Below are 23,524 nucleotides of genomic sequence, written 5' to 3'. Positions count from 1 at the left end.
AGGGAAGCATGGCATGAAATACCTATAGAGTATCCAAGGGTCGGACATTATTAAATGGATAGAATCAGAAATCAGTTGTAGATTTGCAGTGGATTTTACTACTGATTTTGCATAGAAGAAAAAAAGTGTCTGAAATTCACAGTTTCAGGTTTTCTGCAGTGAAATTAGCAACACAATACATTCCACTGCAGATTTTAACTTCCCCATTGAAATAAATTTGGAAAATCTACAACAAACATGCAAAATAACATGATGCGGATTAGATAATCTTCACCTCAAGTCAAATGTCATTACATGAAAATGAGATTTGTTTAGCAGTTACTCTGAATCTATAACATCACAGTGTTGTATAGTTTCTAAATATTGTAGGAAACAACCGTAAACTGTATATATCACCATTTTTTTGTTTTATGTACACAGTTTCTGATAATGTTCAATTATTACTTTACTTAATTGTGTAAACTTAAGTAGCAATCATGGATATTTATGCTATGGTCTATGCACTATGACAGTACAGCACTAGATTTAGAGATTGTGGGAATCTTCAGCTATGGCAAAACTACAGTCTCAATGATAAGATGTGTATAAGGCAGGGAATTTATACATCACCGACAGCATCACACAAGATAGAAGTACATACACTGGATCAGCAGACAGTATTACACATAATAAACTTAGGCTAAGTTCACATGTTGCGTTTTTGTTGCTTTTTTTTTCTTCCGACAAAACCTGCTCTCTTGGCAGTAAAGGAGCTGTTTAAAAAAGGTTTTGCTGCATTTTTCTTGCTCCGTTTTTCATGCTGATACAGTTTAGTGCCTGTTGTTCCTGAGTTTTCTGCATCAATAATGCAGCAAAAACTGATACCTGCTTTTGCTTTTACTCATTGCTTTGTATGGGTGAAAAAAACACTGCAAAAAGGTGAAAGAAGTGACATGATGCAGTTTTAAAAAATGCAGCAGTTTTCCAATTCAGTCAGGAAAAAAAAACAATGTGTGTGCATGAGATTTCTGAAATCTCATAGGTTTTGTTGGAACTGTAAAACCCAGCTTTTAATTTGCATAACAAAAAGCAGCAAGAACATTAGGGTGCATTCACACTGCCCGATTAGCAGGAATAAGCATTCACACTCATTTTACAATAAGCGTGTAAAAAACAACCTTCTCATATGAAAAAAAAAGTAGATTTCCAATACAAATGAATTGGAAGAGTTTTCTAAACATTTTTTAAGCAGCTTTTGAGGGGAAGTTTGGAGAGGATCCAGCCCAAAAGTCTCCTACAAAAAAACTATTATGTAAAAAGACATACTGATAGGGAACTTAGATTGTGAGCTCCATTGGGACAGTGCCGATAATGTCTGTAAAGTGCTGTGGAATTAATGGCGCTATATAAGTGAGTAAAATAAATACTTGAACCTAAGTGAAAAAATTAAGTTAATACTCTTGATTACAAATCTAAAATTAATTGTTTATCAGGTATTGTTTTGAGAAATCAACAAATACTTAATATAAACTATTGTACTTTCAGACTCACCATTTTCTTTAAGAAAGTTTTCAATGTCCCAATATATTAGATCTGTTGGTAAAATAGTTATAGGAAGGAACAATCATTTAGTAGTTACTTTAAGGACAGATTACATACAAATAACAAATTCAGAAACTGAATGAATAAAAAGAAGACACTAAGGCTGAGTTCACGATTCGCTGACGATTTGTGATATGGATTCTCTACAATACAATACAAGTAAATGGGTTTTTCAAATTCCCATTCACATGGTATGGAAAAAATCTGTGCAAAAAATGAAACCATTGTTCGGATTTTAAATCTGTGACATGCTGCTTCTTGGAGGATTTTCATTGTAGATTTTATATTGTTGTTTTCCATCTTATTCTAAGTCTAATGATGCTTTTAAAAGGAACACGTTTTCAAACCACAGAGAACTGATGGACATCTTCATCAATACAACTATGGTACATATGCTACCATTTACTCATGTTAAAGAGAATGTAGTGCTGTAAATCCAGATGTCACTTATAAATTAAATTTTTGCTTATATTTTTCTCACTTCACCAACTTAGCCTATTTAGTGCTGATGCATCACACACACATTAAAAAATATTTAAAAACAGGTTGAAATGTAAAAAAATAGGTAAAGGCTGAGTTCACACGATGCGTTTTTCATGCGTTTCCGCGGCGTTTTTGCAGTTGCGGAAACGCCGCGGAAACGCATGAAAAACGCATGGTAGAAGGGCAGCAATGTTCCCCAATGGAAATCCGCATGTGCTGTGCCCATGATGCGGATTTTTCCGCAGCGTAAACGCTGCGGTCAAAAATCCGCAGCATGTCAATTAATTTTGCGGAAACGCTGCTCTTTTGCCGCCATTGACTTGCATTAGACCGCATGGAATCCGCATCACTGTATATGTTGATGCGCTTTTCATGCGGTCTAATGTGCGGATGGTACCCGGGTGTGGATGAGAGGACTCTCATCCAGACCCAGGTACCATTAAAAAAAAAAGAAGAAAATAAAAAATATATATATTCTCACCTTCTAACGGCCCGCGCTGCGTCCTGCCGGCTTCCCACGCACTTCGCGGTTGAATGAAGGACCTTCGCTGACGTCAGAGTCATGTGACGGGTCACGTGACGCTGACGTCGGAAGGTCCTACAGTCTTCACTGCCGGCAGCCGGGACCGATGAAGCAGGACACCGGGGGCCATCAGATGGTAACGTATAGATTTATTTTTTATTTTTTGACATCACACACTATATAAATCCATGCCGGTTGCATGGATTTATATAGTGTGAAGTTGACAAGCACTTTCCAAGTGATGCTAAAATCACTTGGGAAGCACTTGTCAACCCGCATGCGGAAATGAAAGTGAAGACCGCTTCATTTCCGCATGTCCCTGGCAGGAAACCGCATGTACAATCCGCATGCGTTTTTTCCTGCCAGAGAGATGCAGAAACGCTCAGGAAAAAATCCTGAGCATTTCTGCATCGTGTGCACATACCCAAAAAGTCAAGGGAGTGAATACTTTTGCAAGCCACTGTATATTTCAACCAAACAAGTCTTTGACTAAAGCCCCCATACACTTTAGATAACTGTCGGTCAACTGATGGTTCATCTTATCATTTGGCTGAAAGCTGTCTCTCTCCACTCTTTCGACTGCTTTTGTATTTGCTGAGAGAGCTGCTGTTAGCCATCTCTGGCAGTGTATCATCTCTTAGAGAGCAAAATGATCTGCAGTCCAAAACTGGCCATTCTGGATCCTTAACTCCCTTTACAATAATCTGTCAGGAACATGGATACACATATGACTATCAGCTGAACCCAATAATACAGGTGCGTTCGACTGATGTCAGCCTAAAATGTATGGAGCCTTAACTACTATCTAAAGGTTATGTGCGCTATCAGTCTGACTAACTTAGGGGGCATGATCACTTGAAGTGCTAGGGCAGCATGCATGCCAAATACGGCCCTTCTATCAGAATTATAGAGAATATATAATGCTCAAGAGAAAACAGTAGGCAATAGGTGAAGACAAGAAAAATGTGCAAGGTCTACAATCTATAGTCGGGAAAATAAGGACCGTATTTGATACACTGCCGATTTTGCAAGTTTTCCCACCTATAAAGAATGGGAGAGGTCTGCAATTTGTATCATAGGTACACTTCAACTGTGAGGGACTAAATCTTAAAAAAAAATCCAGAAAATCACATTGTATGATTTTAGCATAATTAATTTGCAATTTATTGAATGAAATAAGTATTTGATACAATAGAAAAACAGAACTTAATATTTGGTACAGAAACCTTTGTTTGCAATTACAGGGGTCAGACGTTTCCTGTAGTTCTTGAACAAGTTTCACACACTGAAGCAGGGATTTTGTCCCACTCCTCCATACAGATTTTCTACAGATCATTCAGGTTTCGGGGCTGTCGCTGGGCAACATTGAGTTTCAGCTCACTCCAAAGATTTTCTATTGGGTTTAGGTCTGGAGACTGATTGGCCAATCCGGGACCATAAAATGCTGTTTACGGAGCCACTCCTTAGTTGCCCTGGCTGTGCATTTCGGGTCATTGTCATGCTGGAAGGCCCAGCCACGACCCATCCTCAATTCTCTTACTGAGGGAATGAGGTTGTTGGCCAAAATCTCGCGATACATGACCACACCCATCCTCCCTTCAATACAGTGCAGTCGTCCTGTCCCCTTTACAGAAAAGAACCCCCAAAGTATTAGGTTTGCCCCACCATGCTTCACGTTTGGGATAGTGTTCTTGGGGTTTTACTCCTCTTCTTCTTCCTCCAAATACGGCGAGTGGAGTTGATACCAAAAAGTTCTATTTTGGTCTCATCTGACCACACGACCTTCTCCCATGCCTCCACTGGATCATCCAGATGGTCATCGGCAAACTTATAACGGGCCTGGATATGTGCTGGCCCGTTAGAATATATTGAGACTGTGGTCCTAGCTCTCTTCAGGTTATTGACCAGGTCCTCTCATGTAGTTCTGGGCTGATTCTTGACCTTTCTCAGAATCATCCTTACCCCACGAGGCGAGATCTTGCATGGAGCCCCAGACCAAGGTAGATTGACAGCTATTTTGTGCCTCTTCCATTTTCTAATAATTGTGCCAACAGTTGATGATTTCTCACCTGCAGCTTGCCTATTGTCCTGTAGCCCATCCCAACCTTATGCAGGTCTACAATTTTGTCCCTGGTGTCCTTAGACAGCTCTTTGGTCTTGGCCATGGTGGAGAGGTTGGAGTGTGATTGAGTGTGTGGACAGGTGTCTTTTATACAGGTAATGAGTTCAAACAGGTGCAATTAATACAGGTAATGAATGCAGAGTAGGAGGGCTTTTTTAAGAAAAACTAACAGGTCTGCGAGAGAGAGAATTCTTGCTGGTTGGTAGGTGATAAAATACTTATTTCATGCAATAAAATGCAATTTAATTATTTCAAAATCATACAATGTGATTTTCTGTTTTTTTATTTTTGGATTTTGTCTCTCACAGTTGAAGTGTACCTATGATAAAAATTACAGACCTCTCCATGCTTTGTAGGTTGGAAAACTTGCAAAATCGGCAGTGTATCAAATACTTATTTTCCCCACTGTATAGTGGATCTGCCAACATACACAAAATATGCAAGTTAACTATATGATTCTGCAGTGTCAGCTAATCATGTTAGGTGTCCTATGTACTGTATATTATAAAGGTAAGTATTTGTCCAAAGTTTTTTAAAAAAAACAAAAAAACAGTTCTTTATTGATATATCATTAAAATATATTTTGCCTTGGTAAAACTGTCACCAATTAATTTCAAATGTTGCTTAATCCTGGTGTTACATTTTGCCGTGAACGGCATATCAAATTGTTGCTTAACCGCTTCCAGACCGCCCACTGTACATAAACGTCGGTGCTGACTGGGCTCTGTGGAGCGCTGACGTTTATGAACGGTTGCTGGTCCCCCAGCCCTCAGGACCCCCAGGGTCCTGCAAGTGCTGCGGTTGCAGTTCAGAGCGACAGCTCTGACAGGGGACATCATCGGGACCTGATTGGATCAGGTCCCAATGATGTTAACCCTTTGCTATCTTCTATATGCCGCGATCTATAGTGATCGCGGCATTTAGAAGATAGTGAGAGGAGAGGGGGTCGTCCACTTACCTCTCTGATGGCCCCCTGATGTCTTCCAGGACCTGTCGTTGTTATGGCAGCCGGAAGTCACATGACCGCCTCTGGATCTGCCATATATGGTGTCCTGCTAGGCTCAGCCTGCAGCTGAAGTCTAACAGGAGACAGACAGTGTAAAACTGTCAGCAGAGCTCTCATGCAATGCAATACATGTCTATTGCATTGCATGAGAACAGTGATTAGAAAAATAAAAATTTATGTCCCATACAGGGACTAAGTAAAAATGTAAAAAAAAGTCTAAAAAATGTTTTCAAACTGTTAAAAAAATCACAAAATAAATAAAAAATAAATAAATAAAACATTAAATTAATAAATGCGTATATTTATGCAAAAACAAAAAAAGTACACATATTTGGTATCGCCGCATCCGAAACAACCCGATCTATAAAACTGTCACACTAATTAACTCCTTCTGTGCACACCGTAATAAAAATAAATAAAAAACGGAGAAAAAAACTATGCTTTTTCATCATATCGCCAAGCAAAAAATGGAAAAAAATGCGATCAAAAAGCAAAATGGAAATAAAAATGGTACCGCTGAAAATGTCATCTTGTTCCGCAAAAAAAAAAGCCACCATACAGCTCCATCAGCCGAAAAATAAAAAAGTTATAGCTCTCAGAATAAAGCGATGCAAAAAAATATTTTTTCTATAAAATTGTTTTATTGTGTAAAAGCGCCAAAATATAAAAAAAATATACAGTAAGTGTAGTATCGCTGTAAACGTACTGACCCGAAGAATAACGCTGCCTGATCACTTTTACCACACGCAGAACGGCATAAAAAAAACCCTCAAAAAACAATTCCTGAATTGTTGGGTTTTTGTTAATTTTACCTCCCAAAAAACGGAATAGAAAGCGATCAAAAAATGTCACGTACCCAAAAATGGTACCAATAAAAATGTCAACTCGTCCCGCAAAAAACAAGCCGTCACATGACTCTGTCGGCCGAAATATGGAAAAATTATAGCTCTCAAAATATGGCGATGCAAAAACTAGATTTTGCAAAAAAGCGTGTTTTAGTGTGTGACACCTGTCAGTCATAAAAACCCGATATAAATCTGGTATCTCTGTAATCGCACCGACCCGAAGAATAAAGTAATATCATCACTTATACCGCACGAGGAATGGCGTAAAAAATAAATAAAACCAATTCTTCACCTGCTACTGATTTGTTTATTATGTCTCCCAAAGATCGCAGTAAGGCTCTGCCCACATTTATCCTGCGCTCTGCACTGAGCACTTACACCAGAGTTTCCGTGTAAATCTCTGAAATACGTGATTCAGACGAAACCCATGACGGAAGATTCCCTGTAATGAGGCAGATATAGGCCACTGTGGATGCCATCTGGCCTGTGATCCCACGGTGTCAGTTTTTTTAGGTGTGCATAAAAGTATGGTTGGCTACAGTTTTGTGCACTTCTGAAAAAAAGGACACCGCTAAACAGAGGCCAGACGGAGTCCAGAGTAACTCTGCTGCCTCATTACAGTGAATGGATCCCGCAGGGGTTTCATCTGAATTACATCACTTGGAAATTTAGATGGAAACCCCGATGTAAGTGCTCAGCCTAGTGCGCCGGATAAATTTTACATAAAATGTTCCAAATAAAAGCTTCAACTCAGTCCTCAAAAAAAGCTAGTCCCCACTCAGGTCCGTCATCTGTTAAAAATATAAGGGACTTCCAAGTTACTGGTAGCAGAAAGGCTCTGGAAAAGCGAAATGGCCCTTGCTCCCCAAAAGAAATTCAGAAAATTTTGTGCTCCCAAATCCAAATGCCTATTCTACAATAATTTGTTCTCCAATTGTCAAATAGCGCTCCGTCCCTCCCAGATCTCGCCGTATGGCTAAGCGGTACGATACAGCCACATATGGGGTATTGCCACTTTTAGAAGAAATTGTGTGACACATTTCCGCACCATTTTTACCCATTGCCCTGTGCGAAAATGTAAAATCTGAGGGTAAAACATTTTTTTGTGGTAAAAATAGAATTCTGTTTTCTTCACTGCCCAATGGTATAAGTTTAAAAATTAAAAAATACTCACTACTTCCCTAAATGAATTCCTTGAGAGGTGTAGTTTACAAAATGGGGTCACTTGTGGGGGTTTCTGCTGTTTCGGCCTGTCAGCGACTCTTCAAATGTGACATGGTGTCTGCAACCTATCCCAGCCAGCATAGCGCTCCTTTCTCTTCCGAACCCTGCCGTACACCAAAGCAGTGGTTTTGCCCCACATATGGGGTATCGGCGTACTCAGGAGAAATTGCACAACAAATTTCATGGTGCAATTTCTCCTGTTATCCTTGTGATAATGCAAAATTTGGGGGATGAAAAACATTTTTTGTGGGAAAAATGTGAAAATTTTATTTTTACGGCTCAATATTATAAACTTCTGTGAAGCACCTGGGGGTGCAAGGTGCTCACCACACATCTAGATAAGTTCCCTAAGGGGTCTAGTTTCCAAAATGGTGTCACTTGTGGGGGGTTTCCACTGTTTAGGCACATTAGGGGCTCCCCAAATGCGACATGGCGTCCGCTAATTATTCAAATAAATTTTACATTCAAAAAGTCAAATGGCGCTCCTTCCCTTCCGAACCCTGCAGTGTACCCAAATAGTGGTTTTCCCTCACATATGGGGTATCGGCATACTCAGGAGAAATTGCACAACAAATTTCATGGTGCAATTTATCCTATTACCCTTATGATAATGCAAAATTAAGGGATGAAAAACGTTTTTGTGGGAAAAATGTGAAAATTTTATTTTTACATCTCAATATTATAAACTTCTGTGAAGCACCTTGGGGTTAAAGGTGCTCACCACACATCTAGATAAGTTCCCTAAGAGGTCTAGTTTCCAAAAAGGTGTCACTTGTGGGGGGTTTCCACTGTTTAGGCACATGAAGAGCTCTCCAAACGCAACATGGCGTCTACTAATTATTCAAACAAATTTTACATTCAAAAAGTCTAATGGCGCTCCTTCCCTTCCGAACCCTGCAGTGCGCCCAAACAGTGGTTTTCCCTCACATATAGGGTATCAGCGCGCTCATGAGAAATTGCACTACAAATTGTGTATTCCATTTTTTCCTGTTACCCTTGTGAAAATAAAAAAATTGGGTCTAAAATAACATTTTTGTGAAAAAAAGTTAAATGTTCATTGTTTTCTTCCACATTCCAAAAATTCCCGTGAAACACCTGAAGAGTTAATAAACTTCTTGAATGTGGTTTTGAGCACCTTGAGGGGTGCAGTTTTTAGAATGGTGTCACTTTTGGGTATTTTCTGTCATAAAGGCCCCTCAAAGTCACTTCAAATAAGATGTGGTCCCTTAAAAAAATGTTTTTGTAAATTTTGTTGGAAAAATGAGAAATCGCTGGTCAACTTTTAACCCTTATAGCTTCCTAACAAAAAAAAAATTTTGTTTCCAAAATTATGCTGATGTAAAGTAGACATGTGGGAAATGTTATTTATTAACTATTTTGTGTGACATATCTCTCTGATTTAAGGGCATGAAAATTCAAAATTTGAAAATTTCAAATTTTTCACCAAATTTCCGATTTTTTCACAAATAAACGCAAGTGATATCGAAGAAATTTTACCACTATCATGAAGTACAATATGTCACGAAAAAACAGTCTCAGAATCAGGGGAATCCGTTGAAGCGTTCCAGAGTAATTACTTCATAAATTGACAGTGGTCAGAATTGAAAAAATTGGCCTGGTCACGAAGGCAAAAACAGACTCTGGTGCGAAGTGGTTAATGGTGTGAGGGCCATTATATAACTAATTATTCTAAAGCAACCCAATGTTTGTTTTCGGGACATAGAGAAATTGTATTTGTGCTGTTTTGTTGTTATGTATTATGTTCATTGTGATGCTGATATGGCTATAAACCACACCAAAATTACTGTTTGAGAAAAGTATTTAGTTTAGTGAAAGCAAACCACATCTGTAATACGAGAATTAGTAACACTTGCAGTATTTGAAACAAACTGGTGACAATTTTACCGCACTAAAATACATTTTAATAAAATATCAATAAAGAAGTGAATTATTTTTTTTAACTTTGGGTCATCCTGGACAAATGCTTATCTTTTCCAGTATCTGCAAACACCAGCAATGGTGAAATTTCGCACTCTCCAGGATTGACAAAAACAATTGGATGAGAAAGTGCTTTTTTTCTACTTTTTTCTACTATATGTCTATATATAAAATGAATAAAATTAATAATCAAATAGAAAAAAAATTACCTTGTTTTTTTTCTTGTGTATTTTGATAGACTGCTGAAATTCCCAGCCATTCTAAAATTATACTTGAAATTTCTGAGGAACTCTCAATTTCCAGATATTCCTGCGGGTTGAAAATGTGATTTATTTTGGCTGGCTAGTACAAGGTGTAGAGCAAGTGCCTTGTTGCCTCCACCACCACAAGGAATTATAGTAAGTGGCCTTCATCAGAACCAATTCTCTCTTTAAATAAAAAAAATATATACTACAAATATATATTGAATGCAGCTATTTAAAAAGCCCCCACAGCTGCATTCAAAATTACAGTAATCAGCCCCCATTGCAACATGTAACCTAGTACAACCTGAAAAAAAAAAAGAAAAGAAAATATAAGGAAGAGATATGTATGCTAATATCTTTGCACAGAGAGGGTTATGTGTGCGTCTTAACTACATCACTTCATCTCTGCTTATTTGTGAAATGATCTCTTTTTGTTAACTTTTTGGATGACTCTCTTGACATCCCAAGAATATTAGTGAATGGGAGACCATTGTCCATTAATATCAGCAGCGGGCTGATAGTTATAGCCTAGGATTAGCTTTTACTGGGTAGATTACAGGGAGACCCAAGAAAAAATATAACTTAGGGTCCCACTATAAAATCTAACCGGCAAAAGTCTAACCAAACAGCTGTGGGCTGATATTCATAGCAAGGGAAGGGGCCTCAAACGCCCCAGAAATGGCGCATCAATAAGATGTGCCAAATCTGGTGCTTAGTCTCTGCTCTTCCCACTTGCCCTGGTGCAGTGGCAAGTGGGGTAATAGGGTTGGGATTCATGTCAACCTTGCATTGGCAGCTGACATGAAGCCCAGGTTAGTAATGGAAAGGCGTCTATAAGGCTGTGTGCCCATGATCTGGAGCCGCTGTGGGTTTGACGCTGCAGACTTATGCAGCGTCAAACCCGCAGCAGCCAGATGTTGCAGCATAGTGGATAGGATTTGTAGAAATCCCATGTCCACTATGCGTCATTGGCTCACCCGAGGGAAACTTCCCAGACTGCAGCATGTCAATTTCTTCGGCGGGTCCGCATGCGGGCTTTCCCCATAGACCTAACCTCTATGAGGAAAGTCCGCATGTGAAAAAATGGCACCGCTCATTTGCATAGATGAGCGGAAGCTGTTGGCGGCTCTTCCACAGCATCTGGACTGCCCCAATACTAACCCAATAGTAAAAGTTTTTAAATAAAAAGACAAGGCAAGAATAAAATCCTTTATTTTAAATAAAAGTCCACGCCATTTTTTACATGTTTATTTAAAAATAAAAAAACACAGTTATACTCACTAGTGTTGAGTGAGCATGTATTGTTAACCCTACTTGCAGCGTGCTCGGCATCTATGTTAGTGTCACCGCGGCGGCATGTGTCATGGCTGTTAGAAAGCCGTGACACATGCAGAGATTGCCTGGTAGAAAATCCCTGCATGTGTCACGACTGTCTAACAGCCGTGACACATGCCGCGGCGGCGACGCTAACGTAGATGCCAAGCACGCCGCAAATAGTCGGCGTGTGCTCGCCGAAAGGGTTAACAATAATGTTGACCGAGCATGCTCGACACTGCTCGGTACTTGCCCGAGCATCACGCTACTCGAGATGTTCGGCGAGCACCGAGCATTTCCGGGTTACTCGGGTGGGAGCTCGGGTCTCCGCCCAGCATGTTTGGCGCTCTTTACAGAGCCAATGAACATGCAGGGATTGCCAGCCAGTCACTGTAATGCCGCAGCCATGTTGGTTGTGGGCATTACATTGATTGGCTGGCCGCATAGCGTCACCTTGAGTATTTAAAACCGGACACAGACGGCTGGGATCAGACAGTGTAGGGACAGTGCTGCTGATTTAGGGAGAGATATATACTGCGAAATAGTTAGTGTAGGGTCTGTAAAGGCTGCCAGATCAAACAAACAGTCCTTCTCAGGACTAATATCAATCCCAGATATCAGGCAGGCAGGCTGTATAGGAGACGCATTGGTTATACCAGCAAACGCTGCATTACAGTCCTGTGTGCTCCTGTTGCTGAAATTGCTGGACTTAGCTCTGGGGGCCAGGAAAAATCCTTTTTTTTTCATCTAAATCCTCTTTTTTTTTCCCTCCTTCACACTGTCCAAATACCCGTCTTATTAACCTTTTGGTGCCCCCCCCCACCCTCCCCCAAAAAAAGAAAAAGTTTTTCAGACACCAATATATCTGTTGAAAATAGTCTGGTGTAGGCTAGAGAAACAGAAGTGTGGTTTTGCAGTTCCACGGTTCAAACCTCTGTATTATCCTGCTTTTGGGCCATTTGTATCTATAAAAGATCAGTTTGAGTGTGTCGCTCACTGTTCAGCCGCAAATATATATATTTAAAAATGTCTGGTATACACCAGTAAATTATAACTGTGGTTTTGCTGTTCCACGGTAAAAAATCTCTATTATCCGGCTTTTGGCATTTTGCGCTGTAAAAAAAAAACTAATAGTGTCTCCCTGATTTTTCATACACAAATATATCTGTTGAAAATAGTCTGGTGTAAGCCCGAGAAATAGAAGTGTGGTTTTGCAGTTCCACGGGTCAAATCTCTGTATTATCCTGTTTTTGGCATTTTTTGCTGTAAAGAAAAACTAATAGTGTCTCCCTGATTTTTCAGACACAAATATATCTGTTGAAAATAGTCTGGTGTACGCCCGAGAAATAGAAGTGTGGTTTTGCAGTTCCACGGTTCAAACCTCTGTATTATCCACTTTTGGGCCATTTGTATCTAAAAAAACCCAGTTTGAGTGTGTCGCTCACTGTTCAGCCGCAAATATATCTATTTAAAATTGTCTGGTATACCCGAGTAAACAATAATTGTGGTTTTGTCATTCCACGGTAAAAAAATCTCTATTATTCAGCTTTTGGTATTTTTTCCGTAAAGAAAAACAGAAATAGTTTCTCCCTGATTGTTCAGATTGTTTAGGCCAGAGAAATAGAACTGTGGTTTTCCTCTTCCACGGTTCTAATCTACTTTTTATTACCCTTTTTCCATTGATAGTGCGAGTGAAAGCTATTTTACTTCCTTTACAATGGGCAAGGCGCGTGGCAAGGGACGTGGAACTGGACGTTCTGGTGATGGTGCATGCAGAGGACGGGGCCGAGGCCAAGGTGAAAATGTGCCACAACCAACAGCCACATCTTCTCACTTCCACTTCTTGACCGAATTACTAGGGAAGCACAGAACAACACCAGTATTGCGAACTGATCAGTGTGAACAGGTTATTAATTGGATGGCAGATAATACTTCCAGTTACCTGGGCACCACCACCTCCGGTCTGTCTTCCACACGGTCAACTCTTAGTAGCTGTGAGTCTCGACCGCATACTCCTCCTCACCCTGATGCTCCTTCCTCCCACCATGCCGAGTATCGTCAGACAGCAACTGATCCCACACTTGGACACTCTGAAGAGCTGTTCACTGGTCCATTTCCAGATTTGTGCCCCTCGCCTGCTTCGCTTGAAGTGGTGGAAGAGGAGATCCCATGTAGCAATGCCCAAATATTTGAACAGCCACGGCCACAGGAAGTCGACGCTGGCAATTTGTCACAAGAGGTGGACGATGACGAGACACAATTGCCAGGAAGTGAGGAGGAGGATCGTGGTGCGCAAGTGGAAGAGGAGGGGGTGGTGGATGATCTAGTAACTGACCCAACGTGGCTGGAGGACATGCAGAGCAAGGCCAGCAGCACACAGGGTGAGGGAGGCAAAGTACCCCAACAGGCAGGAAGAAGCAGTATGGTGGCCACACACAGAAGGCAGGCAACAGTTCCCTGTAACACCAACACGAGGGACGTTGCCAGTACAACCTGTAGGTCTTCCAGAGTCTTGAATTTTTTTAAAGACTCTGCTGATAACCCCAAAAAGGCCATTTGTACCACCTGACATGCCAGCATCAGCAGGGGTGACAAAACTACCAGCCTGATCACCACCAGCATGATCAGGCACATGGCAGCAAAGCACCCGACTTTGTGGGGTGAACCCCAGGGTCCACGACCAGTGTCAGAGGGTGTCACCACTGCTTCTTCCGCTGTTGTGCGTGCAATAGAACCCCCTGTTGTGTGTGCAAGGCAATCCCCTGTCCATACTGTATGGAAAGATGCCCCCTCCTCTCAGTCTTCACTTGTTATGGCAGTTTCTCAAGAAACAGCATCAACGTCCACGTCCCACCGCAGCGTTCAATTGTCCATATCCCAGACCTTTGAACAAAAGCGGAAATTCGCAGCTAACGCCCCACAGGCCACAGTCCTAAATTCGCACATTTCACGACTGCTTGCGTTGGAAATGCTGCCTTTTAGGTTGGTGGAGACGGAATTCTCGGTACTCGGTCCCCAGCCGACAGTATTTTGCCCGGTGTGCCAATCCCGCACTACACAAGCACGTGTCCCAAAACATCTGCCGTGCCCTCAACAACGCAGTTACTGGGAGAGTCCACCTGACAATGGACATGTGGACAAGTGCTTGTGGCCAGTGACGGTACATCTCCCTGACGGCACACTGGGTAAACATAGTGGAAGTCGGGACCCAGTCAGACCTTGGGACGGAACACATCCTCCCCACACCAAGGATTGCGGGCCCTATGTCAGTCAGAGTTGCCCCCACAGTGTACAGCTCCTGCGCATAATCCTCCTCCTCCTCCTCATGTTCAGCCTTCATCTCAGATATCACCACATCAGTTACAAGCTGGAAACACTGCAGTACTGCCTCCGCCAAGCGGCAACAGGCTGTGCTGAAACTCATAAGCTTAGGTGAGAAACCTCACACTGCTTGTGAGTTGTGGACAGCTGTGAAAGAGCAGGCAGATCTGTGGCTGAGACCGCTGAACCTACATCCAGGCATGGTCATGTGTGACAATGGCCGTAACCTGGTGGCGGCTCTGAGGCGAGGCGAGATCACACACATACCATGCCTGGCTCAAGTGCATAACCTCGTGGTTCAGCGGTTTCTTAAATCGTACCCCGAGTTGCCAGATCTGCTCGTCAAAGTACACAGCCTGTCAGCTCATTTTTGCAAGTCAGCTACAGCTTCCGCCCCCCTTGCTGTGTTGCAGCAGCGTTTGCAGCTTCCGTCACACCGACTGGTGTGTGATGTCCCCACACGTTGGAACTCTACCCTCCACATGTTGAAAAGGATTTGTGAGCAGAAGAGAGCAGTTGTGGAGTACCAGCTGCAACAAGGCCGTCGATATTCAGGTCAGACTCCACACATAAGACCTCAGGAGTGGACCTGGATATCTGACATATGTACCATCTTGACAAACTTTGAGGAGTCCACCAAGATGGTGAGTGGCGATGACGCCATCATTAGCGTCAGCATTCCACTTGTCTGTCTTTTGCAACGCTCTCTGCAGAGAATTAAAGAGGAGGCATTGCAGCCAGATTATGATGAGATGGATCAAGAAGCCGTAGCGGTCGATTACACACAGCCCAGCCTCATCTCATCCCAACGTGCATTGGGGGACAATGAGGGAGAGGAGGAGGAGGAGGAGGAGGAAGAACAGGAGCTTGTATCATGCACTGTAGACGGTAGTACCTGTACAACTGTCATACCGTTGGTTCAGCGTGGGTGGCCTGAGGACAGGGGGGAGGAGGAGGAGAGCATGGTCAGTCGTCATCTTGGTGAGGATACGGAAGTCTTGCCGTTACCAGTCTGGCACGCATGGCTGACTTTATGTTACGCTGCCTTAACCGTGACCCTCGCGTTGTCAAAATGTTGGGTGACAGTCATTACTGGTTGGTGACACTTTTAGACCCCCGCTACAAGGAGAACTTTCACTCTCTTATTCCTGAGGTGGAGAGGTCTACAAAAATGGGGCAGTACCAGAAGGCCCTTGCTGCAGAACTGTTAAAAAAATTCCCATCTGAACACGCTAGCGGCAGAGGTCACAGTTCGTTGCCCAAGGAAGGCGTACATGCGAGAGAGACGCAACTCCAATCCAGCAGAGGCAGGGGAACACTGTCAACGTTCTGGGACAGTTTTCTCAGACCCTCCCTTCGGACAGACCCTGAGGCGCGGGGTACTCTCACAAGGAGTGGAAAGTTTCAAAAGATGGTGAGGGAGTACCTTGCCGACCGTACCAGCGTCCTCCGTGATTCCTCTGTGCCTTTTAATTATTGGGTATCCAAGCTTGACACTTGGAATGAACTCGCTCTGTATGCCTTGGAGGTCCTGGCTTGCCCTGCCGCTAGCGTGTTATCGGAGCGTGTTTTTATTGCCGCTGGGGGAATTATAACTGATAAGCGCACTCGCCTGTCAACTGACAATGCTGACAAGCTGACCCTTATCAAAATGAACAAGGGCTGGATTGGGCCAGATTTCTCATCACCACCAAATGACAGCAGAGTAACATAAAGTCAAATCCACTGTGTTTTTTCGGGAGGTGTATTCACATGCACCGCTTCACACCCACACATGAGGGTGTTCCTCATTTCGGCTGTTTTATGTTCTTCTCCTTATTCTCAGCCTCCACAACCACTATATGTCATGGTTGTGTCGCCACGAAGATCGTCACGATTGCACAGCCTGACTTCTCGCAGCTGAGTTTTTGGTGTTTTGTGCTTTTCGGCAGTGAGGGAGTTAACTCTCTCTCTCTGTGCTAGACAAGGTCCAGCCTCGCCCAGCTGCAATCAATTCTGCAGTAGTGAGATTCCTTCATATGTCTGCTGCTCTGTTAGGGAAGTTGTCGGTGAAAGCATTTCATGCAGACTAACAGAGCGGATCGTGGTATTTGGAGTTTCAGAGATAAGTGTATTTGGAGTGTTTTTTCCCTTCCTCGCTTTATCATTTATCTCCTTTCCCGTTGGTGTTCCCTCTGTTGTAGTTGTGTAGTTTTTGTATGCAAGGTGGTTTTGGTTTTACCCTTGTACTGTCTCGTTCGTCTAAGTACTGAGTGTGGGCATATTATTACCTGTCCCCTTTTGTTGTGATTGGGGTCCTTCTCAGGACTAGATTACTTAGGTGCAGGGATCCTCAGGAGGTAGGCGTTACGCTGGCGGCCTGGACCTCTGTACCTTTAACAGTACCTCCAGGTAGAGGGATTAGTCAGGGCCCCAGCTTAGGGTCAGCTTAGGCCCCCTACCTCCAGTACACTGAGACAGCGTGACACTATACCACCAGGGTGACCGTGGTCCGTGTTGCCATTATTGAAAGTTCCTCCGTCCTTATTTTTGTCAGCTTTTGCTTTTGAAGGCATAAGCAAAGACTGTGGGAGACCCACTCCCCAATAATGGGAATAATATTTTTAAGATGCTGTACAGTATGGCTCTTGTAAGGGGCATTCAAACCGTCTTGTTAAGCTACTGCGACCTCCACGTCTCTTCCAAGGGGCATTCAAACCGTCTGGTTAAGCTATTGGGACCTCCACGTCTCTTCCAAGGGGCATTCAAACCGTCTTGTTAAGCTACTGCGACCTCCACGTCTCTTCCAAGGGGCATTCAAACCGTCTGGTTAAGCTATTGGGACCTCCACCACTATTCCAAGGGGCATTCAAACCGTCTTGTTAAGCTACTGTGACCTCCACCACTTTTCCAAGGGGCATTAAAAGCGTCTTGTTAAGCTACTGGGACCTCCACGTCTCTTCTGAGGGGCATTAAAAGCGTCTTGTTAAGCTACTGGGACCTCCACGTCTCTTCTGAGGGGCATTAAAAGCATCTTGTTAAGCTACTGCGACCTCCACCACTTTTCCAAGGGGCATTCAAACCATCTTGTTAAGCTACTGTGACCTCCGACACTTTTCCAAGGGGCATTTAAACCGTCTTGTTAAGGTACTGGGACCTCCACGTCTCTTCTGAGGGGCATTAAAAGCGTCTTGTTAAGCTACTGGGACCTCCACATCTCTTCTGAGGGGCATTAAAAGTGTCTATATAAGCTACTGAGACTTCCACCACTTTTCCGAGGGGCATTAAAAGCGTCTTGTTAAGCTACTGGGACCTCCACGTCTCTTCCAAGGGGCAATCAAACTGTCTTGTTAAGCTACTGCGACCTCCACCACTTTTCCAAGGGGCATTAAAACCGTCTTGTTAAGCTACTGGGTCCTCCACGTCTCTTCTGAGGGGCATTAAAAGTGTCTTGTTAAGCTACTGTGACCTCCACCACTTTTCCAAGGGGCATTAAAAGCGTCTTGTTAAGCTACTGGGACCTCCACGTCTCTTCTGAGGAGCATTAAAAGCATCTTGGTAAGCTACTGCGACCTCCACCACTTTTCCAAGGGGCTTTCAAACCGTCTTGTTAAGCTACTGTGACCTCCACCACTTTTCCAAGGGGCATTCAAACCATCTTGTTAAGCTACTGGGACCTCCACGTCTCTTCTGAGGGGCATTAAAAGCATCTTGTTAGGCTACTGGGACCTCCACGTCTCTTCTGAGGGGCATTAAAAGCGTCTTGTTAAGCTACTGCGACCTCCACCACTTTTCCAAGGGGCATTCAAACTGTCTTGTTAAGCTACTGTGACCTCCACCACTTTTCCAAGGGGCATTAAAACCGTCTTGTTAAGCTACTGGGACCTCCATGTCTCTTCAAAGGGGCATTAAAAGCGTCTTCTTAAGCCACTCTGAACTCCACAGCTCTTCCAAGGGGCATTGAAATGTTGTTTTTAATTACCTCTAACCTCCACGACTCTTCCAACGGGCATTGCATTTCCTCCTAATTTTAGTCAGCTTTTGCTTTTCAATGTAAAGGTGAAAACTAAGGGAGACCCACTCCCCAATAATGGGTACAAGGTTTTTAGTACGCTGTAATCCACGTCTGTTTCAAGGGGCATTGAAGTTCCTCATAATTTTTGGAAAGCCTTCCATTCACTGCTTAGGTCAACAGTGTACAGGAGACCCAGTTGGTATAAATGGAAAAAATGGTTTAGTTAAGGCCCTCTGACCTCCATGTCATTTCCAAGGGGCATTGGAGTGCCTCAAAATTTTTGGTAGGCATTGCACTCACTGTATGCCCTATAACTGTGTAACCGAACCGCTCCTTTTGTTACAGAAACATATCCTACAAGACATGTGTGGTTGACTGGCCTGATATTGATGTGAATGGTCCCTGTTCCTCCTGCTCTTTCTCCTTTGCCACCACCTCATCCATCATTTATCACCTGAAGCTTTGTTTTAACGGGAGTCATAGAACTGGGATAGTAGCAGGAAAACATCCAGCAATCCTCGGAGGAGGTAGGATATGCGCCAAAACGCTGACCACCTCAGGCCTAGCCGCTACTACATACATGCGCTTGCATTCCAAGAAAACAAAGCAGATGCTAACTTCTATCATCATCATCATGCTCCTCACCTTGACACTCTCAACTCCCCTAATGGAGAAGCCAGGGCCCACCGGACGAGTCTGGTTCTCTGGTGGGCTCATCCAATGCTGCCCTAAAGCAGGCCGGGCTAAGAAAAGTGTGTGGGGGGAAGTTGACAGGAGAAATAGGGGCGGCTGGGGACTATTTATGGACACCCGGCTGCCCCCCCGCGGCTGGGTACCGTGTGTGGACACCCGGCCGCGGGGCGGCTGGGGACCGAGTATGGACACCCGGCCACTCCCTGGTGGCTGGGGACCGTGTGTGGACACTCGGCCGCGGGGCGGCTGGGGACCGTTTATGGACACCCGGCTGCCCCCAGGCGGCTGGGGACCGTGTGTGGACACCCACCCGCGGGGCGGCTGGGGACCGAGTATGGACACCCGGCCACCCCCTGGCGGCTGGGGACCGAGTGTGGACACCCGGCCGCCGGGCGGCTGGGGACTGAGTATGGATACCAGGCCGCCAACGCAGCCATGACGTGGTGGCCAGATTCCGCCTCCACATGCTTAAAAGGCCCAATTTCAAGTGCAAGCAAGCAGTATGGTATTGCAGCCTGGGGGTAGGTGGGTGTCAGGCTGCATACTTGCGCTTGCATTGCAAGGAATGGGGGAGGTACAATTGAACACTGCTCTGGGAGAAGGACTTGCACGGGGATAGTTGCAAGTCTGCATCTTCTGATGCGGCAAGGATGACTTCTGATGGGCACACTTTTAGGCAGTGACCTGGGTGTCAGAGATGCTTCCAGGGGTCTTCCCCATTCTGTTCCCATGTCTTTTCAGCACTGTATGCATGTGTCACACAGCACATGGCCAGAGAAGGTTGTAAAATGTTAAAATGACATTTCCCGGTGAATGCATTTGTCACGGTTGAAAGCAATACAAAAGTGCAAAAACGCATCAAAAATGCTACTTGTGAACATAGCCCAAGGTGTGGAGGAGTATTTTTTGGGGGGGTTATTTATTTTACCTTATACACAAGTCTTTACCCTGGAAAGGAACTTCCTTAACATATTTCACAGGAAAGCAGTTTCAGTTTCGTTTTTGAACGTTTTTTTATGAGCCCTTAAAAGTGGCTTAATACCTCTGACCACATTGCTGACAGCAGTGACCTGGGGGTCAGAAATGCTTCCTGGGGCGATCCCCATGCTGTCCCCATGTCATTTGAGCACTGTCACTATCGTTTTGGGCACTTGTTAGGCTTTTAAAAGACTGCCGGGGGTGCCGCCGCAAAAATGCTCGTGTCTCCCATAGACTAACATTGGGCTCATTGCTCGGGTCGAGCACCTGAGTATCACGGCGAGTTCGGCCCGAGCTTCGAGCACGCGAGCATTTTAGTGCTCGCTCAACACTAGTTAACAATACATGCTCGCTCAACACTAATACTCACCTAACGCCTAATCACTGAACCTTATACACACCTAACGTCCATTCCATTTGAAGTCATTGTCACCTGTAAAAAAAACAACAATATTTCTCACCTGTCCGACGTCATGAAATAATCCATACTGTCCCATGACGATCTGGATCAGGTGTAGAGCAGTCACAACAGCAGATGTAACTGCTCTACACAACAGCAGGGTTCACACTGACACAGGCAGTGTGTAGCACTGAGCTGCCATGAGAAAGGTCACAGGAGTTCATAAGCTGATGAACTCCGGTAATCTCACTTATGGCACCACCGCTGTGTGAAGTGAGATCACAGGAGCTCATCAGCTGATGAACTCCTGTGACCTCTCTCACAGCAGCTCAGCGCTATACACTGCAGTAGTGATTATGCTCCTATCAGTGTATCGCCGGCGACAGGGTAGCGCAGTCACATCTGCCAATGTGACTGTTCTACAAGTCAGATCACCGTGGGACACTCTGGATTATGGGAGATAGGTGAGTATTATGGTGGTTTATTATTTTTTCTTTTTTTACAGGTGACATGGGCATCGGGGATTAGGCCTTAAGGTGAATATTATGGTGTTTTTTTATACAAGGGCATCAGGGATTAGGTGTAGGTGAGTATAACTGCGTTTTTTATTTTTATTTCAACTTTTTTTTTTTTGGAGCATAGGTGCCAGCTTATGAGTACTCCCATCAGCGTTACCTGCGCTCGCTGTTTACAGTGACAGCAGATGTCAGTTGATGGAGGTAGTAGTCTCATTAGCCGATGTCTGTTACCCGTGTAAACTTTTTACCGCGGGTCACAGTCACAGTTCCGGGATCATGCTGACATCTGACAGCATGGTCCCGTAGCACTCAGACCGGCGGTAACATCAGAGACTACGTTTCCCGCACTGTCACACAGATTATAATTCTTGTGTTCAGATATTTAATGTGTTCTTGTTTTATTGGTTTATTACAAAAACAGCATAAAGTTTGTAAAGTTCCTAATAAACCTAATTTGTAATGGGTTTTGAAAAATTGTGATGATTTTTTTTTTACCTAAAATAGAAATTATGAGTTTTGAAAACACTATCCCATAGGTAAATGGGGATCCACCGCTGTTTAGCAACCTTAGGGCATGTGTACACGACATCTTTACCTGCCAAGTTTTTCTTGAAGCATATTCTCTGGCTTTTTTGCAGTCATTTTTTGCGGCAGTTTCGCCACAGGCATTTAAGTTTACATTTTTTTACAATAAATAGCAAATGTCATCCAAACAGACCCTGTGCAAAGAATGAACAGGTTAATTCTTTTTGTCACTTTGAAGCCTGAAGCGGTTAAAAAAAGTGACATAATAGGAATGTCGTTTTGACATTGTTGTTCAGGCAGCACGGTGGCTCAGTGGTTAGCACTGCAGCCTTGCAGCACTGGGGTCCTGGGTTCAAATCCCACCAAGGACAATCTGCAAGGAGTTTGTATGTTCTCCCTGTGTTTGCATGGGTTTCCTCCAGTTTCCTCCCACACTCCAAACTGATAGGGAATTTAGATTGTGAGCCCCAATGGGGACAGTGCCGATAATGTGTATGAATTGTAAAGCACTGTGGAATATGTTGGCGCTATATATATAAAAAGGTTATTATTATTCTTTATGGCATTTTTTCAGGCAGGTTACAGTCGGAATATATCTAAAAAAGATGCCGTGTGCCCATACTCTTATTCAACCACAAAAAAAGAGAAATTATGGGCTGCTATGTGACTTCTACGGGGGAAATCCGGATTCACAAATTTTGTCTCCATCAACCTTAATGGTAAATGTACATGGAACATATTTTAAATGCCATGGTGAAGTGATGTGGTTAGGACACAAATGTCACCCTTTGCAAGATGTTAACATTTCTTAAAACCACTATGTTGATAAAGACAGATGATATATATTGCTTGGTTCAGTTAATTTTATAGCAATAAATATATTACATTACCTTTTTTAACTTTAGGCTGCGGAAATGATGTGGGGCTATATATTTTTCTAGAACGTTCTCATGGAGAACTCCGTTAGTAGCATTTTGCAGAAGAACTGATTTCTGAATGAGATTATCCTGAATTAATTTTTTTTCTTCTGATAACTGAAAAAAATAGAGATGTTATCAACCCAAACAAACAAAGATGTGCCAAGTTTCTAGAGGATTTATCATGCTTTATCCAATATTCATGGAAATATTCATTTATCCATCTTCTGCGTAGTCCTGTGCATGAAGTCTGTATGACGGAGTCCTGTGCATGGAGTCAGCCAGGGAACCTCAATGACCACTAGAAAGAGCATCCTGGGTTCCATGTCCTTCCTTAGTGCAAAACCTATAGTTACCAACATTTCAGAAGGCAAAATTGGGAAGCTTCAGGTCTGGCCCATAAATGGCAAAAATGTCCAGGGGTGCTCACTTTTGGGCATAGTTTACCTTAACTTTGCCCATTTTAGGCTGTAATTAGCATGACTATGGGCTCATGCTCATGACCGTAAAAATCAGACAACTGCTATCGGTCGTTTTGACGCATCGGCGGCACACATATCCTGGCAGGCAGGCAGGGGCGGGCTGGGCCGTTTGCCCCCCAGGCCGCTCTCCCAGCAGCAGAGCTTCTTCTGCTTCTTCCCAGCACTCCACCTGTAAACTTGCTTGTGTGCTGGCACAGCTAGGAGACATGGTTCTGTGCGTGGCAGTGTCTGCTAACGTGACGTCACGCAGTGCGCCCTGCACTGCTACTTACCACCGGAAAAGAGATGGATGACGGGAGCCGAGCAGGGGGATTGTGAGTGATGTGCGTGTGTGACACAGTGTGTCTGTGTGTGCAGATATGATTGTGTTTATCTATGTATGTGTGATATGTCTGCTTATACATATTTTTTTTGT

At 43.6% G+C, this 23,524-nt stretch overlaps 1 protein-coding gene across 2 annotated transcripts in view; it reads right to left on the bottom strand.

Moving 5' to 3' along the window:
• Positions 1–23,524, bottom strand: part of LOC141265440 (NFX1-type zinc finger-containing protein 1-like) — a 200,661-nt gene that overhangs the window by 67,106 nt on the left and 110,031 nt on the right. For both annotated transcript variants that reach the window (XM_073678549.1, XM_073678550.1), the window contains exons 12-14: positions 22,601–22,744; positions 9,932–10,031; positions 1,531–1,572 (exon numbers count right to left, since the gene is read on the bottom strand). In XM_073678549.1, the coding sequence (XP_073534650.1) occupies positions 1,531–1,572; positions 9,932–10,031; positions 22,601–22,744 (286 nt within the window). The remainder of the gene's footprint in view (positions 1–1,530; positions 1,573–9,931; positions 10,032–22,600; positions 22,745–23,524) is intronic.

This window comes from Phyllobates terribilis, unplaced genomic scaffold, assembly GCF_046119375.1.
Source record: "Phyllobates terribilis strain yellow unplaced genomic scaffold, ASM4611937v1 Scaffold_4__5_contigs__length_816908805, whole genome shotgun sequence".
Classification (NCBI taxonomy): domain Eukaryota; kingdom Metazoa; phylum Chordata; class Amphibia; order Anura; family Dendrobatidae; genus Phyllobates; species Phyllobates terribilis.
This window is presented reverse-complemented; position numbering and strand designations above follow the sequence as displayed.